This window comes from Manacus candei, unplaced genomic scaffold, assembly GCF_025592945.1.
Source record: "Manacus candei isolate 608988 ecotype Guabito, Panama unplaced genomic scaffold, ASM2559294v1 h1tg000060l, whole genome shotgun sequence".
Classification (NCBI taxonomy): domain Eukaryota; kingdom Metazoa; phylum Chordata; class Aves; order Passeriformes; family Pipridae; genus Manacus; species Manacus candei.
Window position 1 is genome coordinate 678408 of NW_026138108.1, and position 27332 is coordinate 705739.

At 37.5% G+C, this 27332-nt stretch overlaps 1 protein-coding gene across 1 annotated transcript in view; it reads right to left on the bottom strand.

Moving 5' to 3' along the window:
* Positions 1-4371: 4371 nt before the first annotated feature.
* IFTAP (intraflagellar transport associated protein) overlaps positions 4372-27332 on the bottom strand; it is a 55334-nt gene continuing 32373 nt past the window's right edge. Inside the window, exons 5-8 of the mRNA XM_051804151.1 lie at positions 25162-25289; positions 18463-18592; positions 4982-5150; positions 4372-4526 (exon numbers count right to left, since the gene is read on the bottom strand). Coding sequence (XP_051660111.1) covers positions 5137-5150; positions 18463-18592; positions 25162-25289 — 272 coding nt within the window. The 3' untranslated portion in view covers positions 4372-4526; positions 4982-5136. The remainder of the gene's footprint in view (positions 4527-4981; positions 5151-18462; positions 18593-25161; positions 25290-27332) is intronic.

Genomic DNA, 27332 nt, shown 5'->3' on the forward strand with positions numbered 1-27332 from the left:
TATGCTATATAGTGTTTTCTGTCACTACAATGCCTTTTTCTTCCTATTTTGCATTCATTTCCCTCTTTCATTTATCTTGCTTTCCAGATAGTTGGTTAAGTTAATGTATTTGCACTTGGCTCATGCATTAATCTCTGCAAACTATATGACATTTTGCATACCGCACACCTTGTCATAAATTATTACTTACTTCATAGTACATATAACTCTGCATTTCCAACCACTCTAAATAAAGGTAAAGCAATGCCTCAGCGACTGGTAACTCACAAAATAACATTGACAGAAGGAAGTCATTCACAAATAGAGAAGTAATGAAGATTTCTTTTCAATCTAATGGGCATTAGGGAAAATATTTTAAAGTTCAGCAAGTAGTTTTGAATTTTAATATGTAAGTTTACTAACACAACTCCTAGAGCTGGCCATGAATTCTAAGAAGGATAAGAAAATGTCACTGCGCTATGAGATAAGGAGTCACTTAATCTTCTCTGTCTTATTCCTTCCTTTGTTCAATTTTCTTTTATTAACACAAGAACAACGGGTTTCTTTAGGTCTGGAAGTATTCTTATTTATCTGTCTTTGCTGAAGTTCAGTTCTGTAGTGAAAAACTAACTAGCTGGGGGTTCACGCAGTGTCTGTCATTCCTTGCTGTGATATGAAACAAAACGAGAAGCTTTTAATATACGCAGTGAGGAAGGTTAGATAGACCTCCTCTACTCTTCAAATAGGAGGCACCGTGCACCACTCCCTGGATACAAATTACCCCAGAGCAACTGAACATCCCTCTGGAATTGTGGGATCTCACAGTTTGTCCTCATCAGTAAGACATATTTTCTAGAATCACACCATGTTCCAGTGGGGAAAATGAATAAATCAACAAAAGTCATTTTATAACTAATTTAAAACCTTTCCTTCATCAAGCAAACAGAAAATTGTATTCATCCTCACAGTCTTTTATCCAGGCACACAGTGGTAAAAGCCAAAAGTTGCAAGCAAAGCCATGAAGCTTTCAGGACAAAAACAAAAACCTTTCCTTCTCATCATAGCTGCAATAAGATCTGAAATATTCCTAATGTTCAAATGACTACTCTCCTGTCTGATTTCTTGTGCGCTATGCTTACACCATTGTCTGGAGGTTTCTGTTTCTGTTTTCCATTTTGTTGAATTCCCACAAAAATGTTGTTGAGTGAATATAGCTCTTGTAGAAATCTGCAGTTGTAAGCCCAGAGATGTTCAGGTGGTTATAAAGCAAGTTTGCTAGGAGGAGTGCTCAAAGCTTTAATTTTGGAATTAATTTGTAGTAACAGTAACAAAAACCCATTCAACACATCAGTTAGTAAAAGAATGTCATATGAGATCTGCAATTTCAGTTGCAAGTTTGTTGATGTGCACACCCACTGTCTATTTTAGAGTCTTTTTTTTAATACCGGGAATACATCCAGATACAAGGCAGGTGTATTAAGACAGATGTAGTGTAGGTCGATACTAGTAAGCTTAATACTTGAGCAGTGAAAGTCTAGTTCAAAAAATAAGTACAAGTCAGTCCTTCCTGAGAGCAGAAGACTTCTTGAAAAGTTGAAGCATGCTCCTTACCTGCTCTGACTTCCTGAATGTATGTTCTGTATTTTCCTGCATTCTCTGTGATACACTGAGACAGATACACTGCCAAGGTGTGGGATAAATTTGTCATGCCCTTGTTCCTCACCATATTGATGCAGTGGCTTTTCTTACACTTGCTTCCCTGAAGGAATGGTTGTCCTCACGAAAGGTCTATTTCCTCCTTTTCTTAGTTCAACTTTTGAATACAATTGTAACTTTGTTTTATTCTGTGGATTCTCCCACATAAATTTCTTTTTATCTCAGAAGTCAATTACATCAGTTAATCATAAAGAATCTGGCAACATTATGTGATGCATGTGTGGGGCAATATATAAATATCAAATCTTGTTGCTACAGACTAGAAGGGAAATGCTGCTTAGGAAATATGTTTTAGGAACTGAAAAGGCCAGAGTATTCCTAGGCTGGAGTTTACTGGCAACTTAAGTGCCCTTATCCCTGAAAGTCAGGTGACACATGCTTTAGTCAGAGTTGTGACATTTGCAATTATTTTCAAGCAAATACATGTGCCTTCAGGGGTAACACTCAGAGAAAACAAAAACTTAGACAATAGACTTTTCTTTCTCTCTGTCTTTCAGATGTTTGGAACAGTAAAAATCTATTGCAAACACACCAATGAGCCATTAACAAACTAAATTAACAGATCCATGCTCTTATAATATCGTAGAGGAACATACATTAAGTCCTCGTTATTGTCCAAGATGTTATTTGTTAAGGAAGATGATATTTTAAAGGGCCAGAATAGAAGACGACACAGAGCTGGGTTGAATTTCTGTTATGTTGATAATGTCAAAGTCCCCTTCCCATTCTCCTTAACAGGAGTCTGGTGAGATCCCAGGAGGGCTGATTATTGGCAAATTTCTCCTCACATGAATTTCCTTTCACTATATATTACCGGATTTCATCTAATTCAAGTTGCTTCTATTTTGAAGGGAAACCATTGTGGTTCCAACCACCTGAGTGGTGTTCTGGCCCTTTTCTATATTTAAAGCACTTCCCAGCATACCCACTGGTAAATTTTATTATCAGACACATTCCTTTGTATCACAGATCTTAATCACAGAAGAAGTTAGATCATCATGCAGTGGGTAAGGAGTCTGGCAGGGAGATCAAAAACACTCTTTTTATACTCTACAGATTAAAACCCAATATTTTTTTCAGTAGCAACAACAATGTTGAACATGAGGGCAAAAGTATGATTGCTCATGGAACTGAGGATCTCAAAATAACGATTTCTGGGGAAGAAACAAACTCCCAGTGATCTCAAAAAGAGTGAACCAGATACAATTAATTCCACAACAGCAATAAACCAAACAGACTGAGTCCTAAAGAGTAAGGATTTTTAATAAATTTTCAATTTGGAAAATATTATATGACCAGAAAAAGAAAGATAATACCTTTATGGAAGGGGTAAAAATTACTGCATGCTGCTGCTGGTTCACTACTCTGATCTCAATAATGCAGTAGAACAGATTTCTGAAGTAAGGAAAAGGGGGGGAAACTAGGTCTGCATTTTCTTTAATAGGAACTTATTTTCAAGATAATAGAGTAATATGACTGGACAAAACATCTGTCATAGAAGAGCATGGAAAATGTTGGAATATTTTAAGCATCTTGCAGGAGGTCTCTTATACTGTTGCAGATGCCCAGACCACCCAAAACAAATAGCTTCCACTGAGAAGTAATAAAGCATGAAAAGGAAGTTTCCCAAAGACAGTGTGATCTCAAATGGTGTTTGCTACAAAACAGATTGCCCAGTGATCACAGGATAGTAGAGAAGAATAAAGTGAGATAATCAGGATAGCAGAGCCATTGTCTCCACTAACCATTTTCTAGACTGTGTCACTTCCTATGAGGACAAACTAGTTTTAGTTGCGGGGCAGGCTGGACAATTGCATTTCCATGGTCCTGTCTGAACTACTCGTGCTTTTATGATCCACTCTTGCAGAACTGAATGGGGAATCTCAACCTCTGCCTCTAAAAGAGCTTATATTACATCTGAAACCCACACAGTAAATCCTTTCTTTGATGTACTTCATGAAAGCAGGACTGTTCATTCAACAACTACATGTGATGTTCACACTTTTTCCATGTGCCGTTCCTGCAGAAAAGAAAATGTATGTGGTACTATGGATTTTATTGTTTGTTACCATCAAACCTTGACCAAGTAAAATATTATCAGGGTAGGAGAGTAAAGATACATCAGCTGTGAACTAGTGATGAGAGTTAAATATCACAGCCTCTGTAATTTTCTAGCCCTCAGTCAGTACTCTACAGGGTCTGATGTTACTATTTATACCTACTATATTTCTTTTCAGCATCTTTCCCTTGCTGAAATACTTCTAGCTGCTCAGTGGAAATAAATCTGCACACCAATGACACCTTGCTGGGCATCCCAGGGACTTAAGACCTTGACTATGAAAATGACACTGGTACTGTCTTTTAAAAAAGATTGGTGGAAGATGCCTCAGATCATCATGCCATCAATATGAAGTGCCAAAAGCATATGTTTTTTAGAGCAACTGGCAGATGTTTGGGCCTTTAGCACTTGTTTGAGATTAGCAAACTAATATTTTACATATGTATGAGGGGAGAAAACAAGAAAAAGCCAGCAAGAATTTTTTTAAGGGTCTTATTAATGTCCTTCTCTCTAAATTACAAATGTTTAGCTATTTCTCTGCACTTCACAGATGACAATTTTTACAAAAGAGATTTATCATTTTCTTACTAGTAGTGTTTTATTTTATTTCTGTCAGTTTCAAACTCAGGTTTAAAATAAAAACAGAAAGATAGAGGTAAGCTAAATCACTGAGGCATAAGGGTGGTGCATTTCTTTGCCTTGTGACTGTAAGCAGCTGGGCCAAGGGCTCCTGATGAAATTCATCTGGATTGTTAATCTCCAGCAGTGTGGGCTGTAAAGCAAAGAGCACAAAAAGTTACACACAGTAGTGCAATCCCAATGCACTATTGACAGGTGCTGGGCAACGTGGGACTTGGCAGAGGCTAAATAGGGTGAAATGAAAGAAAAACAGCACTGAGTATGGGAGCTATCATAGCATTTCTGAGGCAGGGAAGATGGCAAGTTGGAAGAAGTTTCACCAGCAACACCGAAAGGCTGCTCTTAGGGTGGGTAATATGATTGAAAGATTAGTAACTGTGTCAGTCTGCCCTGCAGAGACAGTGGCACGGATGGCAGGTTTGGCTCACGTGCAGGGATTGAAATGGGTTCTTTACAGTTCCAGCTGAATTGCTCAAGGATGACACATTTCAGAAAATTCATTACCATGGCCATTTCTTCTTATTTATTTCTCTTTTTAAAAAATACTGATAGTAGAAATAATGATCTAACTTATGAGCTGTTACACACCTGAAAAATAATTGTATGTCACTTAAGTTTCCTCTCTCAATACATTTTTGAAGGCCTCCAGCTTGGTTTTTGGATGCAAGGAGAGGTAAGAACGACCAAGGTACCAAACTCCTGATTATCAGTTGTTGGCCCGTTTCCATTCCATTTTTTTCCACTTAAGCTAGACCTCCTGTGAATTAAAAAAGAAGACATGGAATTGTAGGACTCTTGATTTTCACCCTGGAAGTATACACCTAAAAAGGGGTTTAGACACAGAAAAAAAACCCATTCCATTTCTCTGTTATTGCTGCATCAATTACTTCAACATATTTTCAGCAGATTTAGATGGCTTTTATTTACAGTAACCTTACATGATCAAAATACTTGTTTAATTCCTTATATTTATTTTTTGCTGGTCTTTGTGAGCATGCGTTGCTCACAAAAATCACCCTATACCAACCATTTTGAATGTACTTGCCTGTCCTGTACTTAGCATGAATCTAAGCAGATGGTTGAGTGTTGCTTACTTGGAGAGCTTGCTCTCACACTTTGGCATTTGGTTTTTTTCATTTTAGTTTACATTTGTGTCTGATAGAATTAGGAGAAGGGAACAAAGACAGCATAGCATTGTTTGTTAGATGAAATAACCTGTATTTTCCTTCTTGTTCTATAAGAAGACAAGATGTAGAGTTGAATCCAAACTCTTTAAGGAGCATCAGAATAATCAGGCAGTAGCTGATAACATGTCTAGACCTAAAAAGCTCAAAAAAAACCCAGAAGGAAAGAAAACTCAATTCATTTTGTGTTGGTGAAATGGAAATCAGATGAGCCATGACAGAGGCACAGAGAAGGATTTGTCTGCCAGGGCACAGAGATCATTGAAAGCAGAGGAAAAACCATGGAAGACCGTGGCTTGGGAACTGAGCTGGTGGAGCTGCAACAGCACACCAAAAGCAGGATAAATATGAAAGGCAACAGCCTCAGAGACCTGAAATACTCAGCAGTGTTGCCTTTGTACTGTAAGTACTCTGCTACTCAGTCTGCCTCTGAAGGGCCTTCCTGTCAGGCTGAACAGAGAAGAAAGCCAGAGGTGACCACAACAGCTCTGAGGGGTTTTGCACTGAGAGCTGTCCATGGCCACTGAACCTGGGAACTCACCCTTACATGTGCCTGAAACTTTTCCTGCCAAGGAAAAGTTTCCTTCTATTTCTCTGTAGACATTTAGGGAAGCTTACATTTAGGCTAGAGATGTTTTTGAAACAGAGAGTTCATGGCTAGCTTGTTTAAATAGTAAAGCTTTCTTTTGAGAGGGAGAAACCTTCACGGTTCCCAATTTCTCTCTGTATGTGATGGGTAGAGGTTTTTATGATCCTAAGTGCTCCTCTAAGGCAGGTGTATTTGAGTTTATGGAACAAAACTAAATAGTCACATCTTTTTCCAATACCAGCTACATTATTTCTGCAAAACTTAAACTGTATCTGTGCTTAGGATGCATGCAAATAATACAAAAGTGGTAAAAAGAAAGGAAGAAAAATTATTTTTCCTATACCTTTCTCTCTATTTTAAGAGAAAACATAATCAGTGCTACCATGTACAAGTATAATATTCCCTGGGTAAAGCAGCACTCTACTCCATCTATCTATTTATTGCTCAGTAAATGAATTTGGGTTGGGTAAGTGCCGCAGGAGAGCTGCCCAGGAGTGGTGCAACATTGCCACCGTGTGCTCTGCACCGAGAATTGGTTTTACAGCGTCAATACAATTACCCTCCTTTTCGTGTTATTTTAGAGAAATAGGAAAATATTAAGGGTAAGTAATTTCTCCCCAACATTTTTTTTTTATTGTGTATTTAGATACTGGTAAACAATGTCTGGAGCAGTGCCATTAGTCTCTTGAGGAGGTCAGCCAGCAAACAGCACATTTGGGAGTCTCCCATTGGTCTGTTGTGGGGCACAGGAACCGAGTTAGGAATTAATGATCCCAGAGCTAAATTCAGGAATTGAAATAGATCAGGGGTGGTGTTTTTTTTCTAAATATACCGTATTTCTTTAATATTTTTGCTGAAACTGTCAAGAAGCATCTTTCCTAGAGTAATCCAATGGAAATCCAATGGAAATCACATTCTAGTCACAGTGGAAACAATTAGCTATACATGATTGCCCTTAAGTATCAGTGACATTTTCAATTACCTTTGACACAATCTTTCATATTTTTTAGAGAGGTTAGGTCTTGGCTAAGTGTGATGCTGATCTCAGCACTAGCAGAGTTCTTAAACGACCTATCTTTGCCTTTCAACAGGGCAAGAATGTATTTTTCCCTCTTGATGAAGAAGGCTAAACATTAAACACAGAACCTTAATGCAATCAAAATAAAACTCTGTGAAGGCATACTGTATTTTTAGTAGTTTTCAACTGGGAGAACTAAAAAAGTACATAAATGTATGGCATCTGTGATGATAGAAAAGACAAATTTAAATAACAAAAAAGGAAAAATATTTTTTTTTTTTATAATCTCTATTGACAGGAAGGTGGAGGGCTACATTGGACCATTCATGATGCAAAAAGCAAGTATGTGTTTGTACCAGCAGTGTGGATACATTTACTGACTACACGCAGTTAATTAAGCCTGATCATCACGGTCAAGGTCACTGTCCCCAGATGGTCCAAATGACTGGCAGCAACCAGCTGGATTCAGGGAGGGGCAGGTACTGAGTTGGCCCCTTCACCCTACTGACACCCTCGGTGAACCACAAGTAGATTTTAAACCTATCCTTGAGGAAATCAATCTTTACTGAATTAACTGGTGCAAATTGCGCCTCTCTATCTAATTCTACAATGTCATGCAGAGCCATTCTGGTTCCCAGCTTTGCCATTCTGGTCAAAATAAATATTTTTATTGGTACGCAAGCCTAGAGAGCACATCTGACAGCACTTCTTGCATACTGATGTTTTTCGGCCCAATTTTGTCACAATTCAAAATGATAATTATGAAACCTAAGACCTCTAATTAAATTAAATCTCTAAATAATGCAGAACATTATAATAACACTAGCTTGGGGCATACCAGTCCTGTGGTACAGTGCTCACAGCCATGACTTTGAACCTCTGAAATTCATTTTTAGTACACACTCACCTTCACACTGCTGCTAGAAAACTTCCTATCCCATCTCAAGTCTTTCCATAACCACATTTACTAGCTTCCTTTTGTAAACAAACCCCTCACCAGCTGGCCCTTCTCTAAGAAATCAGAAAGAACAGAGAGCAATCAGAGTATTGTTCCTCACTTGTACAGGTTTTAATTTTTCATTGTGTATGGCCTTGAGATAGTAGAAAAATGTGTGATAATATTTTATTTGAGTTTAGACAGCTATGAGTGAATTCATAAGACGTTCTGATGGTGGAGTCTTTTCTTTATTACTCAGCTCTTGGATATTTGATTCTATAGCTCACCAGAAAAGACCCAGCACACCTCAGTATGAAAAGCACGGTGCAGGTAAATATATTCCCAGCACACAAGATCCATCAGGGAAAGAGACATGACCCATTTGTGCTAGTTTAGCAAGACAAGAACACGTACTATATCAAACAGACCTATCAAGAAGATCCTTAATATTATATTCTTTCAATAATATAATGTAACATCATTATAAGAACATGCATTATTTGTTAAAAAAATTGAATGTGTTGTTTCTCATATTTAGAACATTTGAATTAAAATTGTAATTTAATTGTAATAAATTGTAAATAAAATTGTAATTTAAAAATCCTATTCTCAGCAAACACAACAAATGTAGTTGTTTTCAGCTTGAGGCAAAAATTGGTTTAAGAAGCAGCTAGTGCAGCAACTACCGGAGATGTTACTACAAATTTGCTATCAATAGTTCATAGCTGCACATGAGTTTGAGGATTGTGTCAGTACATGGCTAACAGGGAATCACTTCCAATCCTCATTTCAGGACAAGACCAATACAAAACACATCTGAAGCCTGAATATTCCCAAAGTAGGGGCTGTCTTAGGGTTTGGGTTCAGTCCCAGTGGGGGTACAGGCTCTGAAATTTAGCTTTGATTTTTCCAAATTTTTGACAAGAGACATTTCAGACTCTTCACTGAAATCGGTTTTTTGTTTATTCCACTTAGCCTCTCCTATTTTCATGTCACATGCTCTGCAATCAATGGATAATTGCATCAACCCAGCAAGAGCATGAATCGCTAAGTGAGCAATATCCATTTTCAACGGGGCAAAAATATTGGTGTAGGCCCACTCAATTGTTCCATGATACAATTTAGCACTGCTGTATCATGTACTAAATTAATTAAAAGACTTTCCTTCCCGTCAAAGGTATAATCAAGACAATTTGCTTCCAAACATAATCAGAAAACTATGCAAGGAAAGCTTTGCAATATGAGCTATTTTTTCATGTGGAAAGTTAATTGATTTTCTATCACTTTTCCCCTCTGGGATTCAAATGAAGCTTTACAAAAATTGTTTCTCTTTTATGTGTAATTGGTCCACTTGAACTTTTAGAGCTTACTTGAAACTAGGCCAACAAAGTACTTCTTTTCTCCCCTTCTTCTGAGAGATTGTATCAACAATCATTTAAAAAAAAAATTACCTAGAGGTCACAGAAAACTCCAGAGTACTTAAAACAATTAAATTTGTAACAGAGAAACTTTACTGTGAGGTAGAATCAGTTTCCTCTCCTACTGAATATATCAGCAATATATCAGCAAACAATGTTAATAAGATGGAGGTGGTTTGAAGAAACACATTTTTGTTTCCTCAGTGCTTGGCACCAAAGGAAAAATTCCACCTCGAAAAGAAAGGTTAGGGAAAGTGAACTGAAAAGCAAAACTGAATACTCAGTTATACCAACAAGTGCTAACCAGCCTAGGTGTTGGTATTCTCCCCTAGACATTCCTTTGGGGAGGACAGGGTGAAGCAGGATTACATGGAAGTGTGTTTTAGAACAGAAAATAAATAAAAATTACATTCTCCTCTGAGGAGCCTCTTGGTAAGCTACAGCTCCCTGGAAGTGTCCCAGAGAATTGGCAGCATTATACAAGAGCCCAGCTAGAACAGACAGTGTGTGTCCTGTGTTTGCTATGTTGACTCTGATAGAGCTACAGTGAGACAGGAGCATCCAGAGGAATTTATAGTCATCAAAAGACAGACTACTTTGAAGTTGACTGAACTGAGTTTTCCTCTGAATTATTTCAACAAGCAGCACCTCCCTGATTTGGGTAGTACAAATACTTCATAAAAATAACAGCTTAACTCAATATCCATCTATTCAAATTGACAGATGGCCAGACAAAAAGGTTTCAATGGCCTCTTTATCTCTCAGTTCGGAGAAGGTTCCCTTTTCCTGCTGAAAAATGTAGCAATGCCATACCTTGTTCTCTGTGTATTACCCTATGTTATATTGATTGCTGTATAGTAGCAGTTGAGACAAATAAAGGCAAGGAGAAAAAACAGTAAAAGAAGCATGCCCTGAAAATATAAATTAGACAATGCTTTTGGATTCTGAAAAAAAAAGCTTCATTATTCCAAAGTAAGATCAAATTGATGTCATTTACTTCAGCAAAGAGATCAAGGCTGAGCAATGCAGTCATGAGCCAAAGAGCTACATATAGAACACAGGTTTTCTCAAAGCCCTGATGTGGTTCTGATCCAATATTCCACTTCAGAATTCTAAGCTAAATTGCCTTCTTAAAAGCAGGGGGAAAAAAGCCATCTCTCCTATCTTACTGTGCAATTGTAATGCAATGAGGCTGTTCAAAAAAAGAAGAATATTTAAATAATATATCACTTCTCATTTTTGCAAATGCTGGCAGTGATGCTTCACAAATGGAATGCCAGCCTGTGTACAAATCAAGAGTTGATAGAGATGCTGTGGAACTAAAACGATCAGACTGAACCTGCAACAATAGTAACTACCCTTTCTTCCAGTATAAGAATTGGAACTCATGACAGTGACAATCTTAACAAGTAAAATTCTTCAAACCTCAGCCATTCATTCTTTTGTACCTTAAAGAGAAAACATTAAAGAAGTCCAGCTCCTGACTGATGCACTATTCTGTTCCTGTAGCATATTCTCCAATTTTGTTTTCAGATTTCTTTTAACTGACCTCTGCAAATCAGCTCCATCAGCTTCCCTTTGTGGCACTTGCAGAGTCTAGTGTATTTAAATTTCAGCAAGTTGTTTTTCCTAAATTTAACATTACTTAATTTTATATCATTCCTAATTTCATCGCTTCTGTTCAGAGCACTCCAAGTCATGTTTTTTTAGTATCATCTTTGAAGGATGACTTTGATCTGTTGATTCTGGGGCAGCGAGTGAAAAATATCAAAAGAATATACATTACAAAATTATATTTTGGGAAGTATAGGATTACAAGCAATACCAGACAAACACTCATTTGAACACTTGTGATCAGAGCCTAAGGCTGTCAGTAAATGCTATCAGTTGCAAGCACCTTGTAAAACACACCCTGTAATGAACGTACTAACTATACCCTTGAAATAGTAGCAAATTGAATTTGACTAGCTTGTTTGCCAGCACATTCATACATGTGGGTTGGGGGCCGCAATGGGGAGGGGTGTTATTCAGCTAGCTCTTTTGACAACCAAGATTCTCATAACAAATACTGCAAAAGAATCAAAAGCAAGACATCAAGCATCACATTTGGAGCACAAGTAATGTTAGGCTGCTCAGCCAACCTCTTTTCCCACTAGCTCTCTTCTTCCTTCTCTCAGCAGAAAGATACCCACTGGGCCATTGTTTTTCGTACAGTTGACATTACTAATGTTCATGAATGGCAAATAAATCTGTGGAATTCAGGAAATGTGTCAAGACCCAAAACAAAGAGCCTTAAATAGATCACAATTTTGTTGCGGGAAATGCTGTTCAGCTAATGCAAGCTGTCAGTATTTTTGACAGTTTGGATTTTGAAATATGTTAGTTAACAGAATCCTTGATGGGCAGCGGAGCTGAAGTGTAAGCAGCTGATTTAAACAAAGGATATTTGGAATTAAATTTTCGTTCAATAAGAAGGCTGACCATTATTTGTATTTTCCTGATTGTTTGGTTTTGACAGCTTTGCAAATGCTAAGCTTGAGCATGAAATGCTTTGATGTTTCATGGCCCAAACAACAGCCTTCCATATTTTTTACTTTAAAATTTTATCCAGCAGGAAAGTAGCTCATGAGATTAATGTAGTGTCTTGTCAAGTTCTAGGAAGCTAGTTGCAAAAGTGATGTAGGAAAGACAAAAACAAAAATAAGGAAAAGAGGATGAAAAATGCATTTCAACATTTCTCTCTCAAAGAACAAATGTGCAATCTGCAGCAAATCTAAATGGCAGAATCAACACTTCCAAGTAATTGGTAGAATTTGTCCTCTTGCTAAGTTATTCTGAGGAGCATAAGCAACATAATAAATGACGCTTCTTTCTAAGAATTATGCATATCATACAAGTTTTTATACATACGGACAGAAAAGCAGATGGATTCAAGAAAACTTATTAAACTTAGGGCTCACTTGCTACAAGTACACACCTGCTCTCCAGAAACTGCCACCAGAATCCTCAACCACAAAAGCCACATAAGAACAAACTCTGTTGTAACATATGAGAGAATGAGGCTAAAGCCTTAATTTAAGGTGTTAGCACTGCCACAAAATATACTGAAGAATCTCACACAAGTTTTAATGTCATTTTAATGGCTCAAGAGATAACTGTGTTGTAAATCCACATGAATCACAAAATCATTACACATAATTTTTTAGTTGGGCATTCAAAGACTCTCTAGAATTGCATGAAGTAAACAGAATATTTTAGTATGGTTCATTCTCTAGAAAAATATAATTTTCTATATAAAATATAATACTACTCTATCTTTAGAGTCCTTTCATCCATTATCTTCCTATAGAGTGTAGTTATTTCAATTGTCACATTCCATTGGTTCTTTTTATATAGGTAAGTCCCTGACTGCTTTGGTTTTTTTAGTCCAGATTGGTACTACATGGTTGCTACAGAAATGTTTGGTTAGAGATCTTTAAAGTAAAGTATCTAGTTCCCCAAAATTTGGGAATATTCAGATCAAAGAGGGCTTTGAATATATAGAGAGAGTTTCCACAACCTGAAATTCAGTGTGAAGTTAGATTTGCGGATTTTGTTCAGATCTATCTTTGCTTATTATTTTGAAACATTTATCCAGAGATGTACTGAACAGGGCACCACAGAGTATATAAAATTTAGATCGTTAATCGGGGAAATTTTATTATCTGTCCTTTTTGAAAGTGCTGTAAATGAGACAAATATTTCTGCATTTTCATAAGGCATTAGAATTGATTTCCATTCTAACTGTGAGGTACTGCAATTGCAAATAAAGTAGCTTGTCTATAAAAATGACAGCACCTTTTAACACTTGCTTTTCTTGTTGCAAATTTGTTGTAGACAAGCACTGAAACCATCTCCAGTCTAACTTGTGGTATTCCTCAGATCATACACCTGCAGTATTGGCTTACAGTATCTTGCCAGCAAAACACAAGGAGTCACCTCCAACAGCCAGCAATCACAAATTTACCAAACTCATCATCTTTTGAGATGTCCCACTACTTAACATGATTACGGGGAAAACTGTCTGCCTTGTGTTCCCAAGGGATGGGCAGACATTTAGCACCTGGGAGAACTGCATGCTCCCATGACTGGCAAAGACAGACACCCTGCTGTGAGAGGAGCTCCGGACACAAGCCCTGGTACCCACCTGTGCTAACTGACACCCGGCCACAAGAAAGTGCTCTGCGGTGGGAACCTCTCCGCTACCACAGGCGCCTGGCTCCGCAGTGCAGGAGCTCACCTCCTGAGGCCAGCAGGAGCACTTCTCAGGGGCTTCCTCGCTTTACTGGGAGGCTTGAAAACACCGAGGTTGACTTGCAGCCCGTGAGGGAGGGCAGTGAGTTGCCTCTTCAGCAAGGTCCCAGAAAGCAAATGGAGTCTAACAAATCTCTGGCCCAGCCCTTGTCAGTCACCACTTTTTCCACTGCACATCTTCAGGAGTATCACATTCGTGATGGTTGTAACACAAATCTCTGCCAAACAGAGGTGAATGGCCACACTCAGCTAAACTATTCAGCAGGCTAGAGTATGCCTGGAGCACTAGTACAGCACTGCTGGTTCAGCTTCCTTGGTCGGTGTAACTGAACTGTCTCACAGCCTCTTTGTAGGGCTTTGAAAATTCATACCCTGGTAGGAGCAAGCTACTGCTCAGACTCCCAAGTAAAACTGAAGGTAGAGGACAGCAGGATACAAATCAGCCTGCTATCCAAGAAGACACTTTCATACTAAATATATATTTACCCACACTATGATGTACATGAAGTTGCTGAGCAACTAGGAATTTGGTCCTATTTACTTCTGCATTTAGTGTTGCATGACAAAGTGACAGCCTACCTTTATAAGGAAGTGTATGTTTTTACAAAGGATGCCAGATCTTTTTAAAACAATTCCAAGATAAGGTGAAGTCCACTTCCAATCCTTGGCAAGATGCAGAGGGAAAAAGAAAACACTTTAAAGGAGGTCAGAATCCTCAGTAATTATGTATGTAATCAAGTTTTGTGCTTTGAACAGGACTTGCAAATGTATGTGATATTTTTCATAAAGCAAAAAGCAATGTTCTAAGCATACATTACTACAGAAACTCCAAAATTACCTGTGCAAAATTAGCATCTGAACAGTTACAAGATATGTTTTTTACATTTCATTTGCACTGGCTCTTCATTGAAATCTTTCCCCATAATGATAATGGGCCATACACATAACTATATATTCAGTGAAGTTAAATCAGGAATTGATTTGGCTCCATATTCTTTCAGCTAAGACTGTAAATACCAGGCTCCTGTCTGCTCTGTATGAATACAAATGGCCTCAGTGGAGTTCTGCCAGTTTATAGCAGCAAAAAATGAAGGCCAGAGGATCAAAGGGCCTTTTCCATAAGAGCAGGGATTTGTTTCTGTGCCATCTTCTTCAAAAGGTTCTGAATTATCGGGTGAGTACTCTCCATACTAAATCATTTTCTTTCAGTGGCACTGTGTGTATGCAAGTGTATAAAAGGATACCTTTGTTCATTAATTGAAATATATTTAGAACCATAACAATGTCTGAGTCAGACTTGTCTGCATCTCTTTTCATTTCTTCAATTTTTATCTTACTCTTTCACAACCATTATCTCACCAAATAATTACTGTTACTTTTACACCCACAAGGAGTTTCTCTGTGCATTAACAATATTCAAGCTTTCACCAGAACCAGCCAAGGAAACAACCCTTCAAATTCCTGCCCTGATGGAAGGACTATTTTACTTCCCATAAAACTCAAAGAGTTTCCCCCAATACCCGAGGATCCATCAAGACTGTGGAGAGAAACAGTCAATATCCTTCTGGTAACACCAAAGTAAGCAACAAGTTTAATAAAAAAAAAACATTTTCTGTAGATAACATCTACCATAACCAGTCAGATAAGCTCCCTGACTGATATGGATGCACATCTCTACTGCACTTTAGACATCAATGAAGTCATGAATACAAAGGGATTAGAGAGATGCATCACATACCCTTCACTTCAAACGGGTTCACCCAATGTCACAGATTTTGCAGTTCCTCATCAGTGTGGTAGGGAGAAAACTGTTCCCTACTGCAGCACCCCCTAAATCTATCCCAAGAATCACTCCAAGTTTCCTGTTCAGTGTAAGAGTTTTGCCTTTAATTCTTCTGCAAAACAGGAAAAATGTGCAGAAAAACCATAAATACAAATGACAAATGTCCCTTGCCAACCCCTGCTGGAAATATTAAAAATTAAAGAGAATAGAAGCTACAAAAGGAAAAGATATATATTATTCAGATTTCAAATCACCTCACAAACACTGAAACAATTCCAGGTAACTAACTCCATGTGCAAGTATAAAATTTAACATGCACATAAAGTATGTTCTTAAAAATGACAGCCTGGTAATGGAGAAGAGGAAAATATGCCTCCTCTGTGAAAGATAATCAAATGAAAGGTATAAGCCAAAAACAACCACAGGGGCAGGCCAATAAAATGTCATGTTCAGAAAATGTAGCCTGCATTGCCTAATCTTCACTGTGATATTCATGTCTGTTAACAAAGAGCAAAAATCTAACTCATGAGTGGTATAAATGTAAGTGAATTATCCCCATTTCTCTGTGTAAGATGAATGTCGCTAAAGAGTTCCAATTTTGTTGGGTATTCTGCAGCAAAGTGCTTCTTTATATCAAACGAAACCATATAATGACTATACTGAATAACGCTTATGGAGCATAATAGGTACTCTGAACATTTGGTGAGAATCATCTGCCTATGAGAGAAGGAACTGAATGGCTGGATGTATCCCTAATGTACAGGGAAAATTGATAATGAAATGAATAGAAAATTCACTTAAGAGATTCCAGAGCCGATTTGGCCTGAAGAACATTATGAACCCCTAGACAAGTCTTCTCATTGACTCTGCTGGCAATAGGATTCCCACAGGACCGATCTATTCTTTGTGTGTCTCACACCTTTGTAAAAAAGAACCCCACACAAGAAGCACCTAATTCATCATTCCACAAAAAACACAAAAGTTCACTTTTATGGCTGATTCTTTGCCTGTAGGATAGCAAATTCTGTACACAGAGGTCTCTCAGACTGAAGGTTCCTTACATTATCTTTGCTATACATATATATTTTAATGAGGTTGTCTCCCTTATTTTTTTGTTGAGGCTTTCAAAGGCTGATCTTGCTATCATTATACAGCACTGCTCAATTTCTTTCTCACAGATTTGCTCATGGAGCTCTTCCAGAACTTACTTCTTCTCCTTCCCATTTATACACACATTACATGAGTCTTTCAGATGAATTAGTAATTAGATCTGTTCCAAAAATTTTAATTGAATGTTTCACTGGAAAATTCCATTTGGATCTAAAGCACTTAATTTAAAATATCTTGGGTTCAACAAAACACTTCATTGAGTTCTAATAAATTCACATAAACCAAAACAAAAACAAAAAAAAAGTTTCAAAAAACCAAGCAGAATCTGCTACACAGCCAATTACATTTTTAAAAGCATTTTAACTACAGCATAGCCATCTTTTTGAGTGTAGATGTTAAAAAAAGAAAAACAACTCATTACCTTCTACCAGCAAGGTCCTGTACAGACCAGTTTTTCTATACAACGTACTTGTAATTTTATATCAGTCTCCTTAAACATCTTCTGTGAGACCTCTTTCTTTTCTGTTTTTTCTTTGTTAATCTCACTCTTAAATTATATCACTCTAATCGAGGTAAATGTCATTCCTCAAAAGAAATGCTATTCAGAGCATAATTGTGGTCTACAAAATTACTGATCCAGAAAATCTCTCTCTTGGAACACCAAAACACCTTTCTTAGCTTTTATAAATTGATGCCAATGAAGTAGCCAACTGGCCAGAGATTTCATCCACAGCCTTTAAACAACCTATGGTTTGTTGTCTTGTCTGTCTGCTCAGGCACTCTTCCCATATTTATCATCATATTTATCACTTCAGAAATAATGGAAATAGGCCAAGGACAAAATGTTGGTCAGTAAATTATAGTGAATGCAGTTGTACCAGAAAACGACCAATAATACAATGCAGTGCTGTGATGTTAAACCAACCTCTACAGCAAAGCTTCTACAGTTAGCTGAAAAAAAAAAAGAATTCTAAACTTTTCATAGAAACTGTACATACTACCTTGCATCAGAGATGCACACTCTTCTTTCCCACCCATGTTGCTGACCTTTACTCAGCTCCAGTTTGCTGGCTTTCAGTGATGCAGAGTATAAGCTATAAGCTGGTATTTAAAATCATCTGCTGTAAAAAACAGTAAAATCTTACAGCCTTTCAATGCCAACTCCTTTAATGGATGAGATTGCTATTTTTTCCTCTGTGTGGAAGGGTTTTTTTGAGCAGCTACTGTTTTCATTTTAGGAGTTGTACCATGTCAATTTTGATCGACACAAAATGTTTATTGGAAACAAGAATATCTATTTCTTTGCAGAGAAAAAAATTTCCCAGATTTATTCACTCCTGTAACTGTATATTTAAGAGAAAGAGCTCAAGGACTGATTTGTCAGCTGCAAAAAAGCTCTTAATTGCATTATTGAAAGAATTAGGTAAAAGGCAGCCTTAGGATCAGCTTTGCACTAGTCAGGAACCAAGTCAGTACAGATATAAGCAAGAGTAGCCATCGTGCTAGTCTGAAATCCACCATCTTGTTTTGGTCACTCCAGCATACCTATCCTGAGCCAATACAGACTCCAAGGCATGCTGGTAAAATAAACAAAAAATCTCAGGGATGTCATTTACTGACCACACAGGTAAGAACGTTAAGTAGGGGTACAATGAAGAGCTATATTTATCCCATAAAAATGTCATTTCAACAGCCTGCACAGAACGCCTTTGACTCAGTCTTCAGCTCATGCTGAACCCATTTTCTTCTCTTTAGACAATTCTTTAATGGCCTTCAGCTCAGCTTCAGAGAACTTAGGGGTCACTGCCACATTGTCATAGTCAAATTCTTCATCAAGTGAGAATGGTTGAACATCATCCCCCAGTAGCTGTAATGAGAAAAACCAGATACATAAATAATATTGCTGCAAGTGATAATAAGGTAGCTTAAAATATAAACTTCTAATTAATATTTAATTAAACTATTTTTTCTGACTCTAACACTCTCAGCTGATTAAGCTCTTTTTAAGTAAAAGAATAAATTCAATTATTCAATTTGACCTAATTTAAGCCATTTAATGTGCCCCATTTGTACGGTATTGTATCTGAATGAATATCATTAACTAATTTTGCTCAAGGCAAGGAATCTAAAAACCACCCTAGCATACATCTATTATATTCCTGCCACTTCTAGCAGCAAGGCTGAGGGGATATGGACATGTCATGTGCAGCTATGTTAAATTTCAAAGACAGATTCCATATCCTTAAAATTTGGGCTAGTATTACATAAAGCTTAAGCATACATGCATCTGATACTAATGTAACATGATTTCCAGAACACAGTTTCAGCGAAGGAAAGATCTGAAATGAGCAAAATGACACATAATCAATTTTCAGACTCCAATAATTTCTTTTCACCATCTCATAGATATGCAATTGGCTGGTTTGTATTTCTTGCATGATGAACTTAAGAATCTTACTGCATTTGCCAATATGTGCTTTGTTGACATATTGTATAGCATTTTATTCCTTCTGGTTGAAATATCTTAGAATCAACACCCTGCCTATAAAATAAAATAATGAAAACGAATAACTATGGCAGGCCCTATGCTGATAAGAAACTGCAGGGGGCCACAACACAAAAGGTTTATGGTAAGCAGCTACATAAAATGAATTTCAGGGTAACACAGGAGACACATCCTCACTACTAAAACTGTACAGGAATGCTCCCCATCCCATGAGAAGTCAATATAACATGTCTAGAAATGTGTTTCAAAGATTTAAGTACTTCAGCACTAAATCAGCAAAAGATTTAAACATATGCTTATTTTTTCAAGCTTCTGATGAATCCTTGGTGAAGCCAGTGACTAATGACGTATTGAAATTCAGAATATACATTTTTTGTTTGCTGACAGGCAGGAAGAACAGTCAGCATCTTATGGTGACTGCTCAGTATCCTGCACAATTTGATGTGACATTTTGTAAGAATTGGCATTGACACAGCTAATGCCACAGTCAGAGAAGTGGTAGCTGGATTCCTCTCTGGTGGCCAGGTACCTGATAGACATGGCAGAGAGCATCTGGGTAATATCTACCTCCTTTATTAATAAATTGTAATGTTGCCTGAATGATCAGGAAACAATTTTTTGGGCTTGTATCATTTTATTAATCATCTGTATTGCTTAATTTTCTAGGGACCTGTCTTACACTGGCTTAAACAGATGATGGAGCATATGAATCATCCTAGATGCAGACCTGTAGACCGTGGACATTTATAATGGAAAAAACTGTAGATAGAGTTGGCCCGGAAAACAGCATTCATTCTGCTTGCAAAGATTATCTTGTTTATGTCCATGGACTATCCCAGGTAAACTATCATTAACTTTTATAAATAGCACATTTGAAATATGTTTACATGAGATAAAGCCTGCACACAAGCTTTCATTCCCATTAAATCGAAGGTCAGCTCCTTGACCTCCACACCATATTCATGTCCATTTTCATCTTTTTTACAGGCAGGCACTCCTGGAATTCTTTGTAAAGTCAGTAAGGTCACCAGTAAGCAGGTAAAAAGTGGTACCATCAATAAGGGTTCTACTACCTGTCTTTCATTTGCAGAAATCCAAAACACTCTTCTAAAATACAATGCAAGGCACAAAGACTTTTCATTTAGTTTGGTTTTAACAATATTTGTTACCACATTGTGCTGGTTTTGGTTGGGGTAGAGTTAATTTTCTTCACAGTGGATGGTATGGGGCTGTGTTATGGATTTGTGTTGAACACAGGGTTGATAATACAGAGATGATTTTGTTATTGCTGAGCAGGGCTTACACAGAGCCAAGGCCTCTTCTGCTTTTGGTACTGCCACACTGGTGAGGAAGCTGGGGGTGCGTGGGAGATTGAGAGGAGACACAGCAGGGACAGCTGACTCCAGCTGACCAAAGGGATACTCCAGACCATATGGCATCACACTTGGTATATAAAGTGGGGGGAAGAAGGAAGAAGGGAGGACCTTTGGAGTGATGCCATTTGTTTTCTCAGGTAACTGTTACATCTGATGGGGCCTTACTCTCCTGGAGGTGGCTGAACACCTGCATGCCCATGGGAAGCAGTGAATTAATTCTTTGTTTTGTTTTGCTTGTGTGCACAAGCTTTTGGTTTCCCTATTGAAGTGTCTTTATCTCAAACCATGAGTTTTCTACCTTATCCCCTTCTGATTCTCTACCCTATCCTACTGGTGTGAGAGTGAGTGAGTGGCTGCTTGGGGCTTGGTGTCTGCCTGAGGTTAAACCACGACACATATCTATAGGTAGCTAAGCCAAAAAGAGTTTAGACTACAGAAAGCCTTCATAGGGATTCTACAAAAGCAACTCTATTTTCCTCTACCAACATAGTTACGGAAAGTATGCACACATTCCCTATGACCTTGTGCTGACCTTCATGTAATTCCAGGAAACATTTTATGTAGACATAGCAAAATAGTGGAAAAACTTTTGTTTACAAAACTCGACCCCAAAATCCTAACTGAAATTAGATGCCAAAACAGAACATACCCAACTTCACCCCATTAACAATATTTCTGTTATCCACTCATTGCACATTTGAGAAGTTTGTCCACACTGCATATTTATCAGTATGCTCCATCTCTAAAATGAATACTCAAAGCAGTAGGGATTCTTTTTTTTCTTCTTCTCCTAAGAAGCCATTGACTTCAACCTTCCTTGTAGATGAGTAATCTAAAACTTTTATACTACAAACTGGAATTTTTATGTATTTCAAAAGGAAGACATCTTACAATAGAACACCAAATCCTCTGAGCTGATCAAGTTATTATCTGGTTATTATGCCTAAGGAGCTGAGAGAAATATGTGAATTTCAGGTGTCTAATTTAACATCTAATTGAAATCTTTTTGAGAGCTCTCTGGGAATAGAATCCTGCTCTAATAGAAAACTGCCAGTTTGCTTAAGATTGCTTCTGTGATTTACTCTCCGAAGAAAAAATCACTTTCATTTACCGTTCCTGCATTTCCAAATTAAAGGGGGGAAAGAATGCAATAATTATATTAATAACTGAAGTATTTTGCTTGTGGCTGTTTTATGAAGTAATATCGTAAATAAAATACGTTAAAGTTGACATTTTCAAAAGTCTATTAATAACTGGCAACTCAGTTCTTTTATTAATCTGAGTGGAGTTACAGTTAACTGAACAGCCTGTCTCTGTCCTTCTAAAACCTCTATTTCTGTGTAATTATGGCATCTATGATTCACTTGGTCAAATTATGCAAAGTATGCACATACACTCAGCAGTGATTTCATTGCATACTCACAGGAAAACTCACTAGTTCACTGACAACAAATTAAAAAAGCTGGGGGGAAGACGTATGCTATGATCTCATATAAGCTTAACATATACTGGGGTACGCAGGAGAAAAAAAGTTTGTCTTGAACTTGGGGCACTGCACTGGAAGTCAATAAATCTTGTCCAGTTTTCCACTTCTGCTTCATCATTCTGGACAAGTCATTCAATCTTTGTGTCTTTACTGGCCTCTGAGAAGACATAACTCTTCCATCTTCTTTCACTTAGTCGATCCTGTCTTTAAGTTCTTCCATGTTCTTGTTGCATTTATGCACAGCACGTAGCAGAAACAAACCTCAGTTGAGGCCTATCAGTAAGACCTTAAACCAAAGAAACTCAATGGAAGCCGTATTTTAGGTGATAGATGCTACCATGCCACAGATAAAGATAAAATGACAGGCATGGTAAATACTTTTTTGAATGCTGAAACTACAGACAAAAAAAAAAAGGGAGAATAGAAGGGTAGAATTCTTTTTTCCTAATCCCAGCCATATACAAATTAGGTTTCTAGATTAAGGTAGTTAATTAGCAAAAAATGGCCCAGCCAGAGCTTGTGGATGGAGATATATTACATCTTATGACAAATGCCTATAGCAAATGGGATGAATCACTTTATGGAGTTGCTTATCTCTGCCTTTTGATGACTGAAGGACTAAATTAGACTGCACCTAAAGCTGAAGTTAGGTGAGATGAATCCCACTTTGAATGCAAGTTTATATTGAGTGGATGGAAAATATACATCAACTGCACTCATGTGTATGCAGGGAGGGAAATAAGAACAAACAAAGACCCTAGGAAGCAGGCATTAAGACATAAAAAAAGCTATGATGTCTTTTATGAAAGACAGTTTTTAGTAGAAATAAAGGAGAGAATAAATTCCTGGGTAGAGAAGGAAAATGTTCTATGATAATGTACTTCAACCATCGAGTGCATGCTGGTTCAAACTGCAGTGGCCTGTGGGAGGTCATGTATGCTGCTCTGTCGATACTGAAATCCTGTAATATATGTATGTCTAAAGTGAGGAAAGAAAGATGAAGGAACATTGGAGGACAACACAAATAATTTGCTGGGTCAATTCACCAAGCCACTTCCTAACAGCTTTTGACAGAAAAACATTTTCAGGTAGACAAGTTGTTCTTTAACAATTAGCCAGGTCATAAACTGGGTCTTACCAGAGCTTCATTTTTCAAGCTTTGCCCAGCAATACATTCAGAGACACATACCTTACCCTGAAGTGCCTCACAAGTATTTCCACAGCATAGACATTTGACATGCTGCTATTTTTCATAAGGAATAGTCTTCCATTCTCTAAGAAAATCAATTAGGCAGCCACATTCTGTTGCCCTTCCCTAACAGAGTTGTTTTGATGGACAGAGAACAGTCTCATTTCAAAGCAGAGATGTCTCCAGGGAAAATATTTTTCCCTCTCTAAACTAGTTCTGCCATGAGCAATGAAAGACTTAATTTTCAAGGCAATGACAATTTGAAGCACTGAGGGATTTTCAAATGGACCAGTTCAGTCTTGACAGTTCTAAAAATCAGGCCACAGTTATATTATCTAAATGAAGACACAAATATGTTTATAATTTAGGGGAAAAACTGCCTTCATCTTAAGTAGCCTGGCACCAACCAAATGGTTGTGAAAATTGTAAATCCTTCTTGAAAAATGCAGCAACTCTTAACCAATGTAATAATACTCAGTTTCTTTCATAACCTAACTTTTCCTCAAATGGACATGAATTTTGCATGCAGTGGGATCTTTATCTATTTTTCATGAGATATAGTTTAAAGAATCATATGCAGTCCTTTATGAACACTGCAGGCTGCTACAACCCTCCTTCCTCTTTGGTTTTATACAGAAGTTATCAAATGAGAAAGCTATAAAACCTCATTCTAGTTTTTTTTGTTGTTCCTTTTTTTATTTTGTGTGCCAATGGATATATCTCGAGGCAAAAACCTTGAATTATGTCAATCCTTAGAGAAAAGAGTGAGTATTTTTATTCACAGAATGGTGGGCATCAAAGCTTGAGAGGTCATTTTAGTACATCTACTTTTTCCCAAAGCAGACTTGTTCCTTATAGTAAAGGGTTTATTGCAAGGAACTAAATACAACTGAGCTCAGGACAGGAGGCACCATATGCACTGCTACAACACCAAACCTTCATTGGTCATGCATCATTTATAAACTTGATTTAAGCCTCATGGGAACATTAATAAGCATATGAAACTATCAAAACTAGTCCATTTTAGCCAGAAGCTAACTTCAGCTTCTATCACAATGATCAGGCAGGGGAAAGGAGTGGTGAGTGATGAAGAATTCTCTGCAATAGAAACATCCCCAAAAGTTAATGCTCACACTGACTATTTGGATAGGAAGCTTAATGACTTAAAATAAGCCTGTGAGCAATCCACACCTTCTGTTGCAGTTTGAAAAGAATTGAAATTCTGAAGGAAAATGGCAATTCTAAATTAAAGCTTGTATTGACTGTGTCTCATTAAAACGCTCACAGTCCATAAAGCAAACCTCTCCACACCAGACCTAGACAATGCAGACTCTCAGCAGCATCTTGCTGCTACTCATTTCCAAGGGAACAAATCTCAATTCTGACCACAGTATATTTTAAACCCTTTTTTTTTCTGAACTGTCATGTTAAAGGGACCATTCACTACCTCCTTGTTGCAGAAAATGGTTCCTATATTAAGCCATGAGATCACTGAAAAATTAAATGGCCCATTATTCTTCATAAGTAAGGATTTGTTAAAAGGTCAGGAAGTGCAAGAGTTTACTTGAATATTCTGTGAGTTAAATAAATTAAACATTAAAAAGCCCATATAGCATTTGAAGTATTGAAGTACACATTTTGAAAATGTAGGATTATATAGTAGCAGTGTGAGAGATAAAATAGAGAGTTCATCTCAATTCTTAATGTATTTAAGAATTCATTATCAATTTAAAAATCACTAATATGACATGTTAACTCACAGCAGTTTAACACACTCCATCGAGATCCCCCTGTTCTTGTGGAAATAACATCAGAAGCTAAAAGGAAAAAAAAATACCCCAAGCCCCTAGTGTTTAAACAAATAAATCTGACCTCATACCTCTTGGGGTTTGCTGTCCAGTGGCTGTGGAACTGACAAGTTTCTGAACTTCAGTTGAATAGGCTTATCAAAAACGGGTGTACAATAAGTCACTGTCTGTTCCACCTCTCCTGGAAGAACTAATGACCCTGCTGAATAAAAAATAGTCAACATTAACCTTCCAGTGGACGTATAAATTAGCAAAATCTTGTTAAAATCTTGTACTGCTCAGAACACAAGCAGAATCTTGTTAGTCAAAGTGTGCTGTACTCATTGTTGCATAAGCTATCATTAAAACAGATCCATGCAGTCCTGAGCTACAATCTAAATAGTAATACTATACTAAGCAAAAATCAAGGTAGGTCTTCTTTCTTGAGGATGCTGCATTAAAAAATCTGGATGTAGATGCTCTTAAACTCAGAGAACACCTGGGATTACACCCATTTTATTCATAACTAAGATGGAAGGTCCTGAGCAGAGATGTCTGCAGTAGAAGTTATAAAATACCTCATTTGCCATTGACTAGGCGGGTAGGCTCATTCATTTCTCATCACCTGTACATTGGGCATTAAGAATCATTGCAAAGCATCCTAATATGACTCTCCCAAAACATTAAGTAAAAATACCTGGTAGAAGTACTAATATTCCCCACTGCAGTGCCAGATGACTCTCTCGTCCAAGGATATTTCATGGATGTTTTTTCCTCCCTAAACTTTCCAAAAAGAGGTACTTGAGAGGACTTCCCCATATCTGGGATAGAGCAACATGTGACCTGTCCATGCGAGCAGGATTTGGCCCACAGTTCACAAATGCACAGCCTTTTTGAATTGCTCTTCCTTTACAAACTTAAGCAAAACACTGGGAACAGTGGGTTTGCATTCTGTGACAGATCAGAAGGATACGCCTTAGGTTGAAAAATATCTTTTAACATGAATCAATCTCAGCTCTGCTACAGCACAGATGCGTCCATCTTGTCTCAGTAATGTTTTTATGAAAGAACTTAAGGGGACCATATGTCTTGCAATTTAGTCAAAGAATTATGTAAATCTACCTGCTATTTTTTTCCATCTGATACACAAGTATCTTTACAGTTTTACACTACATTTACATTCCTCTTGAAATTTCAGAATAAATTTCCAAAGCATTGCTTAAATGTTAGTTAATGGAACCAATAAGAGTATACAGAGATGCAGGGTGGAAAAGATGAAGTTACTATTTAACTCTACCTGCAAAATTTTACCAAAATAGTGGAGTTATGGACCTCTCATTCTTCTGTGAATCTGCATTTGAAAATAATGATTTCCTAGCTATGCCTTTGTAAAAAAAGCCATGATCAAATTCTTCATTTAGCTTTCTTCTGGGAATAGTGTACTATTTCAAAGCCAACGGGGTTTGGAGTTGCAAAGTAAAATGTTCTTTTAAAAGGAATTGAATTAATTCCCTTGAGTATTTCATTCCTGGATTTTTGTTTCTTGGTTCATATTCACACATAAGTGGTTTCGTTTTCATACCTATTCTCTTGGTTGTGTAGGTCAATCTCTAGCCACCTATGCGCTTTCAGTACTTGTTCTCAGCATAGCATCTGTTCTGATTCTGCACCAGTTAAATGAGAAAGCTTCCTGAAAAGGACAGCACAGTCCACGGGTATCTATGTCTTCACATGCTCTGCAGCTCCTTTTTTCATAATTTGGGTCAAAACTATTTGTAGGACAGAAGGGAGATGAGAATGCTTACTTAAAGACAATGGCATCTTCCAGTATTGTTTCAAACGTGCACCCTAAATCCAGACTCTCACTAAAGTAAGGGAAGTCTGGACATGAAGAGGTTTGTATCACCTCCTGATATAAACACTGATTATTTCTGCACTAAGAGCTTCTCCCCCTCAACAGCCCAATCCAGAGAGAGAAGATGAGGAGGAAGCACTGTTATACAACAGTCTGGCAATGGCTCAGAAAGATAACTCTTAAGAATTAGGACAACAGAAGGAAACTTATTTTTGCTTTTAGCGAGAAGTGCTTGTCATACTCAGAATGTCAATTCCACTTTTTAAGGCTTGTTAGAAATGCAAATAATGTTTCAAATTCCCTTCAATCACCCCATAAGAATGTAATCAACCTTTGTTTGCCAGTAGACATGCCAGAAATGAGCTTTGCCTCTCTCTATCCTGGCTGTGTGACAGCATATGAAAGTCT